The following is a 19,353-nucleotide window of genomic DNA, read 5'->3' as shown; positions in this document are numbered from 1 at the left end:
ATCTATCAGCGATGATCTTTAACTGCTCATTATTCAAATTATTTCCTCCTATTGTACCTATTTCTGCATTTGTCCGGGTTGCGCCTCCAAAGTGCAAGCTAAACCGCTTGTGGTCGCTTCCTAAGCTGTCTGTTCCATTTTCATCTATCCTCATTTCCCGCAGCCTTCCGTATACTGTCTCGGATACTAAACCGTAGTCTATGCTGGACTGCCTGTTACCGCTTTCCCACGTTATTTGTCCGTCACACTTGCTTTCCGTGTTTACTATTACAAGCCGGTTTTCCTGACATAGATCTATCACTAGAGAACCGTTGTGGTCTGTGTATCCATCCAAACCTTCTATATGGGCATTCATATCTCCAACTATGATTATTTCGCCCGAATCTTTGAACTCGTTTATATCTCTTCTCAAACAGTTTACCATTTCCTCATTTTCTTCCTTAGCACTACTTCCGGTCCACAGATACACCACTCCTAACCATGTATTTTTCCCCTCTATGGTGCCTCTAACCCATAGATGCTCTTTACAACTTTCATGCACTCTCTGCCAGTCGGTCCCTTGTTTAATGAGCATGCCAACACCTCCCCCTTTCTTCATTCCTGTGGTCCTGTTGCAACCTTCCCAGACATAATTGTCTATGATAGGTGGGGCTTCTAGGTCCCGGAGGTGAGTCTCGGCTAAAGCGTACACGTCTATTCCTTTCAGTTCAAGTTGCTTTTGAATTTCCACCCACTTATCTGGCTTTCTGCCTCCCTGCATATTTATGTAGCTGATTAAATATTTATTGCATTTGTTTTTCCCTCTCCGCTTACGGGGTCTGTTTTTGTCGTTTACAGAGTTGTTTGCTCCATTGTTTCCACTTAAATGGCTTCTGTCAACGCTCTCAGTTACGTCCGTAGGTTCTCCGTTTAGCTCTAGGCCTGGCTGCCTCCCCGCGTTGAGTGTGCATGTGTCTCTTGCTTCCCCTTTGTCTCCTAGTTTGCCTTCCTTAGCTGCGCGGGGCCCCCTAAAAAAGCTACCGCTCTCCCACCTAAGCGCCACCCAACCTCGTTTCCTAGCCTGGGGCTGAAGTGAATCCCGTCCCACTGAAAAGCTTGCCTATGTCCGATGCTGCCCACTACCCTGTTCACGTCTATGGTTATAACCAGGAAGCATTTTTGTATTTCTCCCAGGTGATTCCGCTCATCAAGACCATTAATTTGATACCCATCACATCCTAGCGGAATCAATTTGAATGTTAAACCAATCAATGACTAACCATGACTATCTCATGATATAGCCCTACATTTTTGTCCCACGTGATTTCCCTTATCGGAACCTTCAATTTGATGCCCCAGACACCCAGTGGCATCATTGTGAATTTTAACCTAATTTATGACCCATTTTGACTATGTCATGATAATAATCAGGAAGCACGTGATTACCCTAATCGATACCTTTAATTTGATACGCCACACGCCCTAGCGGCATGAACTTGAATTTTAACCGAATCTATGACTTACAATGACTACGTCATGATATATCCATAAGTCATTTTCGTCCCGATCGATTCCCCACATCGAGACCTTGAATTTGATTCCCCACATGCCCTCGCAGCGTCATTTTGAATTTTAACCCAATCTATGACTCATTATGACTGCCTGATGACTACAATCAGGAAGCATTTTTTTATTTACCCCGCGTGATTCCGTTAATCCAGACCTTTAATTTGCTACCTTACACGCCTTAGCCTCATCAGTTTCACTTTTCACCCAATCTAATGTGGTCATTATTCTGTCTTAAGGGGCGCTGCCCAGTCAATTCAGCTAATTCATTTGAAACAGCAGAAAGGACAGTCCCCGCCCCCATTTCCCCCCGGCTCTCACCTCTTCCTTTGTGACCCCTAGTATATCAAGCCGTTAACAGTAGCAGGCGAACAACCAGCACGCCAGCGCCGCCGTGTGCTTTCCCACCACCCTTTCCCACGCTCTTAGTGGATCCGTCAGGAGGAAAAGTTAAGACAACCCTTTTTTGTGACCTCACCAGTCAATTGTCATTCACGCGCCCAGCCGTGAAAATTAGGTATACAGGAAGTGCTTATGGCCATGAAAATTCAACAAGAAAGTAAAAAAAATCAGACACCCCCTCCCTCCCAACCGATCATGCAGATCGCGATTGGTGTCGTACCCGCAGGTAACCTGAATTCCGAGCCCACAGTGACGCATGAAACTTAACAGCCGACCATAGCTGCCTGCTAGGCTACTCATATGTACTCAAACTCAAAATGGACTCAAAACTCCGATGTACTCCGAACTCAAAATGTACTCAAAACTCAATATGTAATCAAACTCAAAATGTACTCAGAACTCAAAATGGACTCAAAGTCAAAATGTACTCAGAACTCAAAATGGACTCAAACTCAAATTGTACTCAGAACTCAAAATGGACTCAAACTCAAAATGGACTCAAACTCAAAATGTACTCAGAACTCAAAATGGACTCAAACTCAAAGTGTACTCAAAATGGACTCAAACTCAAAGTGTACTCAGAACTCAAAATGGACTCAAACTCAAAATGTACTCAGAACTTAAAATGGACTCAAACTCAAAATGTACTCAGAACTCAAAATGGACTCAAACTCAAAATGTACTCAGAACTCAAAATGGACTCAGAATTTACTAGGCCTGAGGCGTACTCAAACACAATCGGACTCAAACTCAGTCGGGAACACTCGGCTCAAACTCACTCAAGCTCAAACTCACCATGCCACACTAGCCTCGCGCTCACTCAAACTCAAACTCACGCGTGAGTTTGAGTCCAAATGAGTCTGAGTGAGTGGACTCATGAGTGAGTTTGCCGACCTCTGGTTGTGACTCGACGAGGAGTGCCAGCCAGAGAAGAAGGCTGATGCGACGTCTTCTGCGGTGATCCTTTCGAGCGGCCACACCTCGGGCCAACGAGTGTAACGATCAATGGCGGTGAGGCAATAACGGTAAGGGCCGGCCGGTGGGAGGGGTCCAATGATGTCGATGTGGACGTGCTGAAACCGTTCCGGCGGGAGGGGGAATTCTCCGAGTGGCGAGGTGACGTGCCGGGTGATTTTGGCGCGCTGCGCCCGTCACCAGCGGCACGCCACACCAAGCCGACCCCGTTCCGACGAACGTGCACAGTTCCCTCTTCAGGTGTAGGTATCGGTCATCAGCCGGGGGACTTGCAAGGATATCGCGAACCTCAGTCGCGTAGCGAGAGTCTAGATGGGCGACGACGTAGTCGTAGCGCGTCCGGTCCTGGGTGATGCGTGCCGTGGAAAACTGCGCCTCGACTTGAGCGAACCACACGTCAGGCGCCTCTGCCAAAAACGATGGAAGTTTGACGGCGACGCGACAGACGTCCGTGTCGGTGGCGGCCGCAGCAATGGAGGCGCCCGAGGTGGCAGGGACCGCTGGAGCGAAGTTTTGGGGGGCGTGGCCCAAGCGGGGCGGTGCACGGTCGTCGGACAAGAGCGCTTCATTTTGATTGCGCTGCTGCTGTTCCCGGAGCTGCTGCTCTTGGTTCTGTTATCCCACACCATTTTAAAACTGTTGCGAGAGCCACTCAATAGAAGGCGCAGATCGTCACAGATGGTGTGCCGCTCATGACTATGGCCTCCGATCCATATTGATTTCTCTGACGTTGTTACACTGTAGACATTCACTAGTCGCCTCGTCGGCACAAGAAAGCTCATCCTTATTTCAACTGATATAAGCTGCAGCGGCAGGCACATATAGCTATTTCGATTAAATGTGATTGAAATTCGCCGTCAAGCAGGCGGGACTTTTATTCAAACGAGGAAAGCTTTCAATTGCTCAATTGAGGTGAGTTCATAGCTAAAGTTCCCCGTGACATGCATGGGAGAGCTGCCAAAATTGGCCAATAAGAACACTGACTCCACTTAACGACGCAAATGAACCAAATGAGGCTTGTTTGCGGAGTAAAAACCAATCCGCATCAGTTCGCCCAATAATTTCGTTCAACGCTCGCGTAAAAATGAACATACGTGTGTAATTCCGATAAGGTAATATTTCGATTGAAGTAAAGGCCAGCCCCCGTCAATATGAAGCACAAAGGTATACGGTCGCAGTAACCTCCCCCTCCAAGAATTAGGGTTTTAATGTCTCTAATATATTGAACAGTATGTTCTGAATAACGCCAAACCCCATAGAGGATTAGCTTCCCATGGATTGTGCTGAGCGTTGTGTACGCGCCCACGATTCAGTTTCGAACTTTTCGGGCGGACGCACTGACATCACAGCGCTCAGGTCATTCAGCGGATGCCGGGATCAAGCATGGAACGGTGGCGCTACCTGTGAAACGCGCTGCTTACTAGATACGCAACCATCGAATATCCGAAGTGCTCGCATTTGTGCGCCAAATATGAACGCCGAATTTCACGTCTGTGTAATTCTATTTAAAGCTGAACATAGGTCCGCTTCTGCTTGTTCTTGTAACATAGGTCCACTTCAGCGTTTTCTATAGGGCGGAGATGAAAAATCCCGAGTCATATCCACTAATGTGAAACCTGAGGAAGAGCGAAGCATGCAGTGTGCGAGTGTATTCTTGGAGCCTTGGCGTTTTTGCCAACGAAGATGAAACAGTTGGGGATAGAGGTATACAAATTTGCTGTAAAAGTCTCTTATCTTTGAAACATGAACCCCTCTAGCTCGAGGCGTAAACAAGTCTCCCGGTGTTTTTTTATAACGCGTTACGTTCTAGGGCGAGGCGTAAGCGAGTTTCCCGGTGTTTTAGTACCATGACTACATGAGACGACGTTTACGACGACGACGACGACGACAGGAGACGCCAACAGCCCCAGCCCATAAGGGGCTTCGCCCCTAAAAAGTAACCCGAAACTCCTAGTTACGTACATTATCTCCTACTAAATTCAAACTACAAACCGCATCCATGTACATTATGTTTTTGTTGTTTTTCGCGTCTTCTTGTCTCTTTCAAGCAGCATCCAAGCATGACAATCAACCGCTTAACGCGGAAAAAACCGTAACAGACATTGCTATTATTATGGGGCCACAAACGCCTTCTGTAGCGATTACTCTATTCGACCCGCCGCGGTGGCTCAGTGGCTAAGGCGTTGCGCTGCTGAGCACGAGGTCGCGGGTTCGATTCCCGGCCGCGGCGGCCGCTTTTCTGATGGAGGCGAAAAGCAAAAACGCCCGTGTGTACGAGATTTCGGCGCACGATGAAGATCCCCAGGTGGTCAAAATTAATCCGGAGCCCTCCACTACGGCGCGCCTCATCGCCTGCGTTGCGTCGGCGCGTTAAACCCCACAATCAATCAATTTTTTTCTTTTTCTTTTCGCAGCAAGCACTTTTTCTTTTCGCAGCAAGACAACTCTCCTTATGTCATGTTGTCACCTGACCTATAATCAACGTTAACTAGCGTCCAAGCAGCGTGGAAAGTGGAAGCGAGGTGTCAGTAAAGGTCTCTTCTTAATGTACAGGATTTATCTCAATGACATAGTTCCTCAAAAATTTTAGGTGTCTTGAATTAAAATTTAAACATTCTTTTAATAGCGGCCAGTAGTAGAACATCCAGGGTTAACGTTTTGTAATGTTTCATGCGGCTTAATCAGATGCACACTCACGCGTTACTCTCAGTGAAGCGAACCAGTAGGCTTAACTGGGAACGCAGGTAGGCACAAAGACAAATAAATTTACCGCTAACTCAGGTGACGCATTTCGTTTATACGTTATATCGAGATAGCCAATGCTACATCAAAGTGAATTTACATAAACATTACTAAGCTAAATCCCTAAGGAACATGCTGCAAGTAATCGCACCGGTTAGTTCAACACCACAGCAGTATACAACTTTTTATCCCTTAATCTTTGATAAGATCAGGACATGCTCTAGACTTGTACCAGAAATGCGCAGGTAGGTAGTAATCCTGTCGACTGCGCCAATGGTAAGGGCGCTAGGTTAGCCCACTAATACTACGGCTGCTCTCAGGAGAAATAAATTAAAACCAAAGCCCTTTTCTTCAGAGAAAGATGTTTAAAACGCCAAGCTTTCTCCCATGCAACCTGACTCAAAGTCGACGTCCAAAATCCAAAATGTTTCGACCGTGTCGGAATGGCGCAAGCGAATAGATGTCGGCTTCCTAACGGGAGGGATCCAGGTTCTTCTAACCACGAGATCCGTTTTTGTAGCGTAAGCTACACTGGCCGAGGTTGAGCAGTTTCGCGTGGATTTTGAGGCTCCGTGCTGCGCAAGCGAGACGACCATTGGATTAGATTGGATCAGATTGGATTCGATTAGATTGATTTGAATTGAATTGAATTGAATTGGCTTGGCTTGGCTTGGCTTGGCTTGTATTGTATTGGATCGGATTTGATTAAATAAAATTGGATTGGATTGGATTGGAAATCCAATCCAATTGGAGTACGGGTGTGTTGACAATTAGGTCTGCACATTGGCCGGTCTGCGCATTTTAGAGGAGTGACGTCATAGCCGCGGAAGACGCACTGGCGCCGGCGCATGCCCAGCTGTACGCCTCCGTTGCGCAGTAGCCAAGTCTGACGGTGTGCCGGAGCTGCTGCATAGCCCTTTCGCTTGGCTCCTGGAGAGCCGTGCTGCGCATGCGCGAGGAGCAGTGACTGGACTGGACTGGACGACTGGAAATTGTTTTAGCAGCAGTAAGCATGATAATCAGCTAATCCTAGACAACCAGGAAACCTAAGAATAACCAGCTGAACCTTAGCTCACACTACGTATATCCGGCATAGCCGAGCTAAGCCACTGCTAATTTTTTTTCTTCTCTTGAGGCGCTTGACGTGCCTTCCCTTATCCTCATCATCGTTTTGTGATAGCCACTGTTTAAAGTTGGCTTTCCTGCAGTGCCTTTTGGTGACGGGACGGTCGCCATCAGTGAAGCATAGAAAGCTTCGCTTTAAAGCATCAATACACCTTTCTTTGACTATTCTAAAGCAAAGCGAAATAGATCGAAATGACGTATTTTTAGTGGAAATGTCTGGTCTATCATTACGAACCGAAACAGGTCGAACTCGTGAACGAGACAAATATTTTGTTCCGCCGCGTCGCACTGACTACTTTCTACAATCGCTTAGTCACAGCATACCTGTGATGCTTAACCGATTACGTCCACATATTGCTGATTGTGCCCGTATCAGTCGCAAGAAATTGCATTCTATAATTATCAACGACAAATATATACAGTGATGTCTGTATCAACAATGTTTTGACGTTCTTCTAAGGAATGGCATTTTGTGTGGTATGTGTTCGACCCCTTGTAAAGTTGGATTTCCACGTGATTGATTAATAATGGCGAAATATTGTTCAGTGTATTTGTACTCTGTATTGTATAACTTTTGTTTTCAACAAACTAAAGTGTGCAATGTGTTGTTTATGGCCAAATTTGTCGCAGCTGCACTGGCGCTCTGGCCCCGTCAAGCTGTCTCTACAGCTTCTCGTCAGAGCGACCGTCAACATTGTCGACGCTGTACCAATGTTTAAATAAAACTTGATTTGATTTGACATGATTTGATAGACGTAGACTCTTACTTTGGCTTGCTCTTCAGCATCAACGCAACGGCTGAGAGGTAGTCGGGAGACACGTAGTAGTCTTCCTCGAGCAACAGAAAAGGACCACTGTGGTTCCGGGTGGCGTTCATGCCCTCCAATACGAAGTTGAGCTGCGCACACAGTCAAACACACACGTCAGGGTAAGTTAAGTGTTTCAGCAGCTACACGGGAAGGAGTCGGAATGCGAAAATATTAGGTGCGGAGTACCTTAGTACCGCACAATGCCCGTCCTCGTACGCGCGCATAGCATTTACAATCGCAAAACATCACACTGGCACAGGCAGTATCCGAGCCTGTGTCTGGTAGACCAGACAGAGTTGTTGTTAGTCTTCTTACCCACTGGGCTACGACCGTGAGTTAGTACCCGAGAGTCAAACGGCTTACTCCATCGCCTGTAACGGTGCGGAGTACCTTACGACCTCCCAGTTGCCGTCCGCGTCCATCCGTGCGCACACCCCTACCAAGCGAAAATCAAGCGAAATTTGATTTGAGCTGTGAGTTGCCGTTTCAATTAGGGAATAATCAAGGTGCAACTCACGGCTAAAATCGAATGACGGTCGGGGCGCAAATCGGATGACACTCGGGGCGCAACTTGGATGTCGTTTCGAGTCCCCGTACTCCGCACCCTCGCCATCATCCACGGAGTGGAGATGTGGCCACTTTTTTGTCCTTTTTGAACGCGGTTAGACTAAGGTGCTTCTGAAGGTAAGTTGCGCTTGTTGTGAACACAGAGACCGACACGGGGAAAAAACCTACACTTTCACGAGACCTACACTAGCTCGCTGAGTTGTCCAGAATTTGAGTTGAACCCTTTTTGAAACCTACACTTTCAAGTTAAAACCTACACTTTCTCGTGAAAGTGTAGGTTTTTTTCCCCGTGTCCGTCTCTATGTTCACAACAAGCGCAACTTATTTTCAAAAGCATGTTACACCAGCTAGCCCGACATCAAGCTTTATTAAACTATGGGTGCGTTCCAATTTCCCCTTTAGACGTCTTCGTTGCCGTCTTCGGTGACAGTTCGCCATGTTAAGCCCCGTTCCAATTCGAACGAGGAAATCAACGAAGAGGGCTTCGAGGAGACGGCATCGAAGTCAGCAACTATGCAGGCTACCTTCCTGCATAAACTGATTGATTGATTGTAGGGTTTAAAGCGCCGACGCAACGCAGGCGATGAGGCGCGCCGTAGTGGAGGGCTCCGGATTAATTTAGACCACCTGGGGATCTTTAACGTGCACCGAAATCTCGTACACACGGGCGTTTTTGCTTTTCGCCTCCATCAGAAAAGCGGCCGCCGCGGCCGGGAATCGAACCCGCGACCTCGTGCTCCTGCATAACCTGATACGTAACGTGAGCACCAGCTTTTTGTGTATTAATGTTGTTACAAACCCAACTTTTTTTATTTGAATATTTAGTATAGTGTACTAGTGGTATATGGGATTTTGTTTAATATTAAAATCACGTAATGTTTGTAATAGTAACGTTAATATTATTTACGAAACCTGCGGCTTGCGTTGTTCAACATGTCTGCTAAGCGGTGGTCGTCTGCGTTGGTGTTGCGTTCGTGACCCCTACGTCGTTCCAATTCATATTCCTTCAGGCGTCTAATTATACTTATTCGTAAGCTGTCTAGCAATTAAGCTGTCCGTGAATTGGAACGCAGCATACGTTTTTTGAGCGAATTCTCGGTTTTCCCGCCGAGAGGGCGCAGCTGGGGCGAAGTGGCGAAACGCACTTCGCAGTCAATGCTGCAGGCGCGAACACGCTGTGAACTTGGATGCAGCCAACGTCTCCTTGCGTCATTTTGCGTCAAAAGAGATAAAATAATTAAAATTATAATTGGATAACTTGAGATTTCCGGTCGGCATTGTCTTCTACTCAGAATCAAATGAACGCCTGTAAAAATGCTTCATAAACTGCAATAACTGCAATGCTTCAGAAGCTGCAATGCTTCAGAAACTGCAATACTAAAACTGCAAATTTCAATAATAGGGTTAAATATAATTATCAGCAAATCGAGAGTAATGTTAAACACACGCGTAGAAAGCCTCATCTTTAGTACATATAATGGAATACTTATAGAGGTGGATTACTAGAACACACTTTGGCAAGACGACAGTGCTGACCCTATACACAAAAACAAAATCAGGAGTAGGATTACTAAAGGCTGGGAGATATTCTGCAAGCACTGTCAAACAACAAGCACCAGGTAACTTCGGTGTCTGAAAAAAATGGTATACCACCAATTAGCACACCGACGGCAAAGAAATAAGGGTCACAGAACTTGGCAATTTACGCGACAGCTCGAAGGAAACATGAGGTTTGCGGAACTAGAAGGGGTAACAAAAATGACAAGAGTGACGTTTATAGATACGAGACGAGCACCCCGGACAAGGGAACAAAGTGAGGAAGGGGTGTGAGAAAAATTATCGTAACTCAATTAATGAAACAACCCGCTGAAGCAACAGAAAGACACTCGACTCCGTGGCGGGATGATTAAATAAAAAAATTCCTCATCAAAGAATGGGCTCCGGCATGGAAAGGAAGGAATGGTAGGACGGTCGTGGGAGAAACCTTCGCCCGGGAACACCGACAAAAAGGCTAATAATATTTCAATAAAGTTAGCTCTTAGATCGCGCAAAGAAACCTAAGTTATGAATGAAATTTTCATTCTTGATGCTTACGTTAATCTGTCGATAGTGCACCTGCACAGCGTACCCACCTTCCACCACCAGTGGTGCTTCATCGTAGTGAATTTGCTCTCCCTGTAATGGCCGTAGTGATCCGGGAAATTTGCGTTGTTGCACTTGATCTTACGAGCGCTGCAAATATGAAAGAACCAAAATTGCGCGTCGAAATCTTGTTCAGTGAGACAGCTACTTCTTGCAAACATAGCCGCAAAGGACTCCAAAAAATTCGCATTTGATAAAGGTTAGTTCCAGTAACTGCCCCGTTTGACATGCGTGTTGAATGAAACAAAGGGAGGCTCACAGACCCGCTATATGAATAAGCCACGAAGAATTAGCTAAAAAGCAATGGTGCCCTGATGCTAACTGAATAACGGCAAAACGTACATGCGCGTAAGTAGAATAACAAACTTCAGAAATTAATTATTCCAGTGTATTTAGCTTAACATATACATCAAATACAGAAATGATGGTTTCTGAACAAGAATATTCATTTTTGGAGCGCTAATCAGCGCTGTGTTAACGAGCATTTTGATTGATTGTAAGGTCTAACGCGCCGACGCAATTGACGCAGGCGGTGAGGCGTGCCGTAGTGGAGGGCTCCGGAATAATTTTGACCACCTGGAGATCTTCAACATGCGCCGAAATCGCGTACACACGGGCGTTTTTGCTTTTTGCCTCCATCATAAAAGCGGCCACAGCGGCCGGCAATCGAACCCGCGTCCTAGTGCTCAGCAGCACAACGCGCCTTTTCCACTGAGCCACCGCGGCGGGTCATTAACGAGCATTTTGATGCTGTCCCCACTGCACTTAAGGGGGGGGGGGGGGGGGGAGAACACGATATATAGAGAGATTGTCATCAGATAAAACTGCACTTAAGTGTTCTTATGCGACCGGGAAATATATCAGCGAGTTCAAGAAAAACTTTACGAGCCTACGTGTGGTTAATTAAAATGGTCTGATAGGTATATAATCAGACGGGTATTCGTGCAATAGATCACACTGTATGCGTTTAGCGCTCAAGAATTTTGACTGCTAGCTATATGGTGTCAGAAGAAAAAAATTCTTGCCTATTTAGTGGAATAAAAACACAAGTTCATAAGGACGAGGTACTAATATAGTACACATACCAATCGACATCCTGGAGAGTGTATTCCCCACCAGGCTTAGTGCTTATAATGACATCTTAAGCAGCAAAAATCAAAAACCAGGAGCGCAAATTCCCCCTTGAACTTTTAGCCAAGAAAGCATACCCCGCGGGGTATGCTTCTTGGGGCGTACCTTGGGGCGTACCTTGGGGCGTACCTTGGGGCGTACCAAGGAGCATTCCTTGGGGCGTACCTCACTCAATCCGCGGATTGAGTGAGGTACGCCTCAAGGAATGCTCCTAGAATTACAGCCCGTCGCTTCTTTGCAGTTCGAGTAAGTGAATACCGACTACAATTTACCTATTGCGTCTTTCGGTCAGCTAAAGAAAAACAAATTCGTTCCACCAATGCGATTTTGTTCAAGTTAGTCTTCACTCTGTGACGCCGGAAGGATGAAAAGGGCTTTCTACACATTTTAAAGGGACTGTATAACACGTTCGATAAACACTTTCCTCCTTTTCTCCGCGTCTGGAAGCATTCTGGAAGCTATAGTTATCGCCAGCAGGTTGCGGCCCTACGTGATTTGCTCGTCGCAGAAGATCCGTCTTCTGTCCTTGCTTTCCTTTTGTGGCGACATTTTTAAGGCAGCCGCCAACCCATTTATTGCTGCAACTGAAACGAAGCCGGCCAATAGCCGCTACACCTCTGTAATGACGTAATTGGAGTGCTCGAAGAACGGCAAGACCGGGAAAGAGAGCAAAATATTTTGAACAAGTTTTACAGGAATCTGATGGGCATGGAGCAGCAATTTCTGCTGATGCAACGTGCGACCCCCCCCATCCTAAGTTCTGAATTTGTTTGTTACGCTCAGCAAGCATTTAAGATTTGGGGCAGTGTTGCAGGGTCTCTTTAAAATGCCGTCGTGGTGTGTTGTGCAGTACACGATATAAGCTTGCTCCCCGCAACACGTTTCTTCCAGCCTCTCTGGAAACTGGTTCGGAATCCTTTATCGGACGCTCTGCACAGTTTAAGTTATCCCCTTCCTGTTTCGAAAAGCTACTTACGTTTCAGTGGGCGTGTTCCTCGGGCAGTCGTTCGGATCATTTCCGGGAAATTGGTACGGGTAGAGCTGCGTCGAGTTTGGGAAGAATATCTGCATCACCTGCGACATATAGGAGGACAGGGCAGCATTTAAGCGTGAAGCGCACCTTTTTATGCGTAGCATTCTTTGGCGAGTATACCCCCACAGCCGCAACCTTGAAACGCCCTGCATTCCTACAAAAATTCAGATTTGCCACAAAAATCCAGGCGGAAGTTCCATCTTTATAATAACGTAAATAGCGGTAATGAGTGAGGCAGAATTTTGAAAAACGTCAAAATAAGAAAAGTACAAATAAAGTAGCGAGAATGGCGAACAATCTAACGCCCTACATTTCCACAAAAACGCAGATTTAGCGGAATTAACACCTTTAATCATTATAATAGCGTAAGTGGGGATAAGTGGTGGAACCGAATTTGGAAAAACCAAGTAATAAGAAAAGTAGAAATAAAGTAGCAGCTAGAATTGCGAAACGTCTAACGCACTGCATTTCCTCAAAAATGCATGTTTGGCAGAAGTAACACCTTTAATCGTTATAATAGCGTAAATGGAGATGAGTGGTCGGACAGAATTTCGAACAACCAAAAAATAAGACAAGTAGAAATAAAGTAGCGACAATGGCGAACCGTCTAACGCCCTGCGTTTCCACAAAACTGGTGGTTGGTCCCTCTTTCATGGGGATCGGTAAAACATGAAAGCGATCGGGGCCTTCACAGGAGCAGTTGTCAAAGGAACCTCCTTCATGTGCGAAGAGTTCGTGAGCCTGACCCCGGCAGACGAAGTGACGCCGACACTCAAGAAACAAAAAAAAAACCGGTTTATTCCGGGACAACAAAACCAAAAATGACGCGCACAGAAACATCAGCTTGAAACACATAACGGTCATGGGAACAACGCGAAATCGGAGTGTGCCCCCCGTACACGAAGGCGCTGGCATTGAGGCGCCAACTGCGGGCGCCCATTAGCGTCATGATGCGATACTTCGCTTCGCCTCTCCTAGACGGCAGCACCATCTGAATGAGTCATAGGGGAGGACGTAAGGCGCGTTCGTAGAGCTGCTCACGTCTCAGTTCATAGCGCACTGGGCAGAGCGCCACGCACCTCCCGTTGTGGCGAGAGGCGAGACAGATCGTGGGCTCGAATCTGGGCGCCGCCGCGTCAATGGCACTGTTTTGTGGCGACGTCACTTCCGTGAGGGATATGACGTCAGTGAAATCTTGGTGTTCCCGGGCATAAAACACTTTCGTGTTAAAATGCAGATTTGGCGGAAATAACACCTTTAATCGTTTTAGTAACGTAACTGGAGATGAGTGGTCGGACAGAATTTTATAAAACCGAGAAATACGAAAAGTAAAAATGAAGTAGCGAGAATGGCGAACCGTCTAACACTCTGCATTTCCGCAAACATGCAACTTTGGCGGGAGTAATACCTTTAATAGTAATAATAGCGTAAATGGAGATGAGTGGTCGGACAGAATGATGAAAAACCGAGAAATAAGAAAAATAGAAATATAGTAGCGAGAATGGCGAACCGTCTAACACTCTGCATTTCCACAAAAATGCAGATTTGGTGAAAGTAGCACCTTTAATCGTTATAATAGCGTAAGTGGAGATAAGTGGTCGAACAGAATTTTGAAAAACCAAGAAATAAGAAAAGTAGAAATAATTACCGAGAATGGCGAACCATCTAACACTGCATTTCCACAGAAATGCCGATTTGGCGGAAGTAACACCTTCATCGTTATACTAGCGTAAATTGAGATGGTTGGTCGAAGACGATTTTGGAAAATAAGAAAATTACAAAAAATACAGTTGCAACAAAAGAGATCTGACAAAATATAAAATGTGCATCTTATACATATCCTCCAAAAACCCGACGACAAAGCGAAAGAAGCCCGAAAATAACGCTGGAAATACGAATAAACAAATAGCGTAAACGGACCAACTCTGCAGGACGCCTTGTATCTTCGGGGGGAAAAACTTCATTGGCGAAAATAAACAAAAGAAAACTTAACATAATAGAACATCGTTCGCTAGTCATAGCCATATTTGGGTGTAAGGAACTCACCCTATAGAGAAGCGGCATAAGAATGCTACGCATTAGTAGACAATGCTCTCGATTTCCGCAGATTTTTTTCGATTTTAAATTTCGCATGCACTCTGATGCAGGCGGAATATGAACATGCGGAGTAAATAAAAACCCTCTCCAGTGTCATTGTTGCTGGCTACGCGGAGTTTCCTTTCTAGACACAGTTAATAGCCCATTTTAAAACCAGGAAAAGGTTCCCCCATTCGTACTTTCGGCTAGCTCCTGTAACGGACATTACCCGTAAGTGGCGTACGGAGGATTTTGTTTCCGAAGGACTGTGGGAAGGAGAGTGTGTGTGGTTCCTCCGATAGCCGTATAGCTTGTGATCAATGGCGAGGCACGCATGCAGCAACCACATGAGTGCGCCGTCAATGGGCGGGATGGCGGTACTTGTCCGAGCTCTACCCCACCGAACGTAAAGTAATGCCTCGACCCCAATGTGAGTACTATTAATAACATCTCTGTTGACACCACCGTTGAGAATCGGGTTGAAGCGAAGCAGACGACGAACGGTTGTGTTTTTCATTTTCTGCGGCGTGCGAGCGCAGTGGCACAAGCCACTCCAAGTTCGCGGGGCTTAATTCGGCCATGTCCGTGGCCGTTTCCAGTGTCGCCCAGCGAACAAATTCACAGCTAAAGTTTTCAGTGAATACCATACAGGAAGCCCCAAGCATGCATCTGAAAACGGAACGCCGCTTGTCTTAATGACGCAGTTACGTAACTGCAAAATAGGATACCTAAAATTCAGCGCCATGCAGGTCGGACATTCTGCAACCTTCCAACCCTACCCGCCGCGGTGGCTCAGTGGCTAAGGCGTTGCGCTGCTGAGCACGAGGTCACGGGTTCGACTCCCGGCCTCGAGCGGCGGTCGCTTTTCTGATGGAGGCGAAAAGCAAAAATTTACACCATCTTCCCGCGAGGGGAACCATGGGTAGATGCGACACATCGTGTGGTTTCCGTTGCGTTTCCATAATGTTGTTTCCATTTAGCGTGTCAATTTGTTGTTGTTTCCATTATATTACGTACGGTTGCGCCGACTATCGCGATAGCAGGCCTGTTATCTCCATTCAAATCATCGGTGGTCATCGGATATCATCGGAGCGGCGCAACGACTGATTGATTGATTGATTGTAGGGTTTAACGCGCCGACGCAACGCAGGCGATGAGGCGCGCGGTAGTGGAGGGCTCCGGATTAATTTTGACCACCTGGGGATCTTTAACGTGCGCCGAAATCTCGTACACACGGGCGTTTTTGCTTTTCGCCTCCATCAGAAAAGCGGCCGCCGCGGCCGGGAATCGAACCCGCGACCTCGTGCTCAGTAGCGCAACGCCTTAGCCACTGAGCCACCGCGGCGGGTGGCGCAACGACTGAGCGGAGCGGCGCAGTTACCGCGTTTATGTGTACCGCGCATTAATGGTGATGGGAATGAGAGAGAGCAGCGCATGCGCATGTGTTAGATGTTTAACAGAGCGCTAACGCGCGCTGACGCACAGCTGGCACGGCGACGGGAGCGAGCGCTAACACGCAGATGGCGCTGCGGTGAGAGCGGCGTTAGCTCAGCTGGCGCGGCGAGGAGAAGGGGGAGGGATGCGGACTACGGACTACGGAAGACGCCGGAGGGACAAGGCGAGTTAAAGAGATGCGTCGCATCTAAAATGCCCGTGTGTACGAGATTTCGGCGCACGTTAAAGATCCCCTGGTCAAAATTAATCCGGAGCCCTCCACTACGGCGCGCCTCATCGCCTGCATTCCGTCGGCGCGTTAAACCCTGCAGTCAGTCAATCAACCTTCCAAGCGTACGCGTAAATCCCGACTCCTACTCGTCACAGCCACAAACGATGTCTAACATTTACCATTTTTAGGCTACGGGCTATTATATTTCTTGAACAGCCGCACTGACCCAAATAGCGCTCGCTTCTTTTAAAGAGGCCCAGCGCAATGCATCTAATAGAACGAATGCTTTGCTGGACTAGTTTGTTAAGATCTTACAAAAGGGAACAAAAAAAATCCCTGGACATCTCCACTAACGTACGTGAAACCTAGGGAAGGGCAAAGCATGCAGTGAATAAGTGTATTCTCGGCACATTGGCGTTTTTGCCAACGTATATGTAACCGTTGGGGGTAGAGGTATACAGCTTTGCTGTAAAAGTCCCGTGTCTTTGAATCACGAAGCGTTCTAGCGCGAGGAGTTGGAAATCGAGTGTCCTGGTGTGCTCCTTTGGTACGCGTTACGTTTTACGCGAGGCGCGAACGATTGTCCCGGTGGTTTAGTGCCGTCACTACATCAACGATGACATGAGACGACGACATGAGACGCCCTTCGCCCATAAAACAACGGGGTCCAAATAGACACGTAGACAGGACGACCAGCGCTCGTCCTGTCTCTCGGGCCCACTTTGTCCCCGCCTTTTTTGTGCTCTGTTTTTATTTACGACGATGCATCTACAGGTGTCTAAAATTTTTCCCGTCGACTTTCCTCGCAAAGGATTGACAATCGCCGACGGACGCACCTTGCAGAAGTTGGCGGACTTGGAGACGCCCAGCACTTGTTCATCGTAGTGGTCGTGGCTGAGCACGAGCAAGGCGCGCTCGATGCCCCTCACTCGGGACAGACTGTGCAGAAGGTGCTTCAGGTAGTGCCACCGGTCGTGCACTTGCACAACGATCACCGGGTCCGAGGGTGCCAACGCGCCAAACTTGGACGCGTGGTGCACCGACTGTGGGAGTTTGAGGGGAACAATTGAAGGCGAAAGCCGGGCGTACTATTGTGACGGGTACATTTTATACGCACGTACAACCGTCCACACAGCCACCACGCTATCTACTTGGAGTAGTGTCGCACCATTTAAGAGAGTTTCGGGTGAAACATTTTTCGGGGCACTCAAGTGTGCTTAGGTACGTGATTTGAAGGCGAACGCCCCTTGTTATTGATGGGTACATTTTAAACGCACGTCCACCCATCGAAACAGCTGCACGCTATTTACTTGGACTTAGTGCGCTTCCTCAGAGAACTTCAGGTGAAACCTTTATCGAGGCACTTGAGGTACCTATACATGCTTTGAAGGCAAAAGTTTGGCGCACTATTGTGACAGGTACATTTTATACGCTAGTACGTCCGCCCGTCGACACAAACGCCAAGCTATTTACTTGGACAGGTGGCGCACCTCGTAAGAGAGTTTCGGGTGAAACATTTCTCGAGGAACGTAAGTCTACCTACATGTTTCGAAGGAGAACGCCTGGCCTACTGTAGTTACGGGAAGATTTCTTACGGAAGTCCACCCGTCTACACAGCCGCCACGCTGTTTACTTGCACTCGTGGTGCACCTACTGAGAGAGTTCCGAATGAAATATTTCCCGGGGCGCTTAGGTCTGCTTACATGCTTTGAAAGGCGGAAGGCAGGCTTGTGATGGGTATATTTTATATGCACGCCCAACCGTCGACACAGCACAACGTATTTTAACGTCCTTAACCCATTTTAGTTCCCCTAAATCCACCGTTAACATCTTCGTTTTAATGAAGCGTGAGATCTTTTTCTTAATCGTAACCACTCGCAATATATTTTTTTTTGCCCGTGTCGGTGAATATTTTAGTTTTTCAGTTTCTTTTCCCTGATTCCGTATAACGACGAAGGCATAGAGATTACTCTTCTAAGAACTATCACACCCTCCGGTGCAAAAAAAAATCGCTAATCTTCTCACCCTCGCACGCCTTCGTCTTTTAGGCTCTTTAAATTGTTGTAGGCTACAGCGGTGGTTGCAAATCCTGCCTCGCCCTTTCTCCGCCATTTTCACCGCTTCTAACTCCTCCCGCTGCGTTGTGGTTGGCCATCGATGCCTAAAAAGGGAGGAGTTCCCATATTTCACTCAATGCTGAGCTATCACACAGGAAGCCGCGCATGTTTTTCTTGATTAAAAAATGTTCCTCGCCATCCCCTTCGCCTTCCTCTTGGCGATCCGTCGCCCTCCTTCGTTAGCCGTGATATCAAAGAACGCTAGAGACTTATTGTTAATAGCAGTCAATACCAATTTCTGGCCGCGCAGTAGATCAATTTAATGGACCAGTACCCGTCCGTGTATGCGTTCCGGTATTCTGTCGCGGCTTCAAATTTAGAGGCGCTACTTAAAGAGGCCATGAAGACAAAATGCAAGTTTGTTTCATTCAAAAGATTTCCTCGTTAGAGTCATTCTGACACCACTTTTAACGCAAACTTCGCTCAAATAAGCTGTACAGTTACGAAAAAATGAAATGGCCATGCGACCCACTAGCTCACTTCCCGCAACAGAACCTATGATGTCATACCAGACAGCTCTGCGATTGGCGAAGGCCGGTAAAAGCAAACGCAAATTAGGCAGAACTGATAAGCTTGCCGAACGACCTAGTTGCGCTTAAATTTAGGGCGAATTCTTTTTATATCAGTAAGAATGGTGGGACAAACAGAGAAAGTTACGAAAGTACAAGTAAACATAAAAGTATCGATGCGTACTGCTGTTAGTACTGCGCGTACTATGCTTCGTTTGAATGCACAGCACTGCGGGGCTTTGGGGTTGTCTCAGACGACTCTGGTCGATTAACGTAAGCGGCGGTGTCTTACGTGACCATATTTGTCGAGCGAGCATACATGTTTCACGAAACGATTATTTTCTCCATGAACAAAAACAAGGCAGGTTTAAATACGGTCACAAACCAATGACAGAAGACAGCTTGCCCCGGTGTGGTGGCGCCATCTAGGTTGACTAATAGTAAGAAAGTCTCCGCTGCACACCAAGTTTAGCTGAGAGACCTGTTCTTATGATGATGTCATTGCAAACGTCGT

General features: G+C 47.0%; 1 protein-coding gene across 1 annotated transcript in view; it reads right to left on the bottom strand.

Annotated features, from left to right (window-relative positions):
- Positions 1–17,730, bottom strand: part of LOC144160049 (alpha-1,6-mannosyl-glycoprotein 2-beta-N-acetylglucosaminyltransferase-like) — a 34,673-nt gene extending 16,943 nt beyond the window's left edge. The window contains exons 1-5 of the mRNA XM_077691669.1: positions 17,704–17,730; positions 17,050–17,301; positions 12,415–12,512; positions 10,298–10,397; positions 7,557–7,687 (exon numbers count right to left, since the gene is read on the bottom strand). Of these exons, the coding sequence (XP_077547795.1) occupies positions 7,557–7,687; positions 10,298–10,397; positions 12,415–12,512; positions 17,050–17,301; positions 17,704–17,730 (608 nt within the window). The remainder of the gene's footprint in view (positions 1–7,556; positions 7,688–10,297; positions 10,398–12,414; positions 12,513–17,049; positions 17,302–17,703) is intronic.
- Positions 17,731–19,353: the final 1,623 nt, after the last annotated feature.

The sequence above is a fragment of the Haemaphysalis longicornis genome, unplaced genomic scaffold, assembly GCF_048455015.1.
Source record: "Haemaphysalis longicornis isolate Haplotype H1 unplaced genomic scaffold, Haemaphysalis longicornis Haplotype H1 scaffold_10, whole genome shotgun sequence".
Taxonomy (NCBI): domain Eukaryota; kingdom Metazoa; phylum Arthropoda; class Arachnida; order Ixodida; family Ixodidae; genus Haemaphysalis; species Haemaphysalis longicornis.
This window is presented reverse-complemented; position numbering and strand designations above follow the sequence as displayed.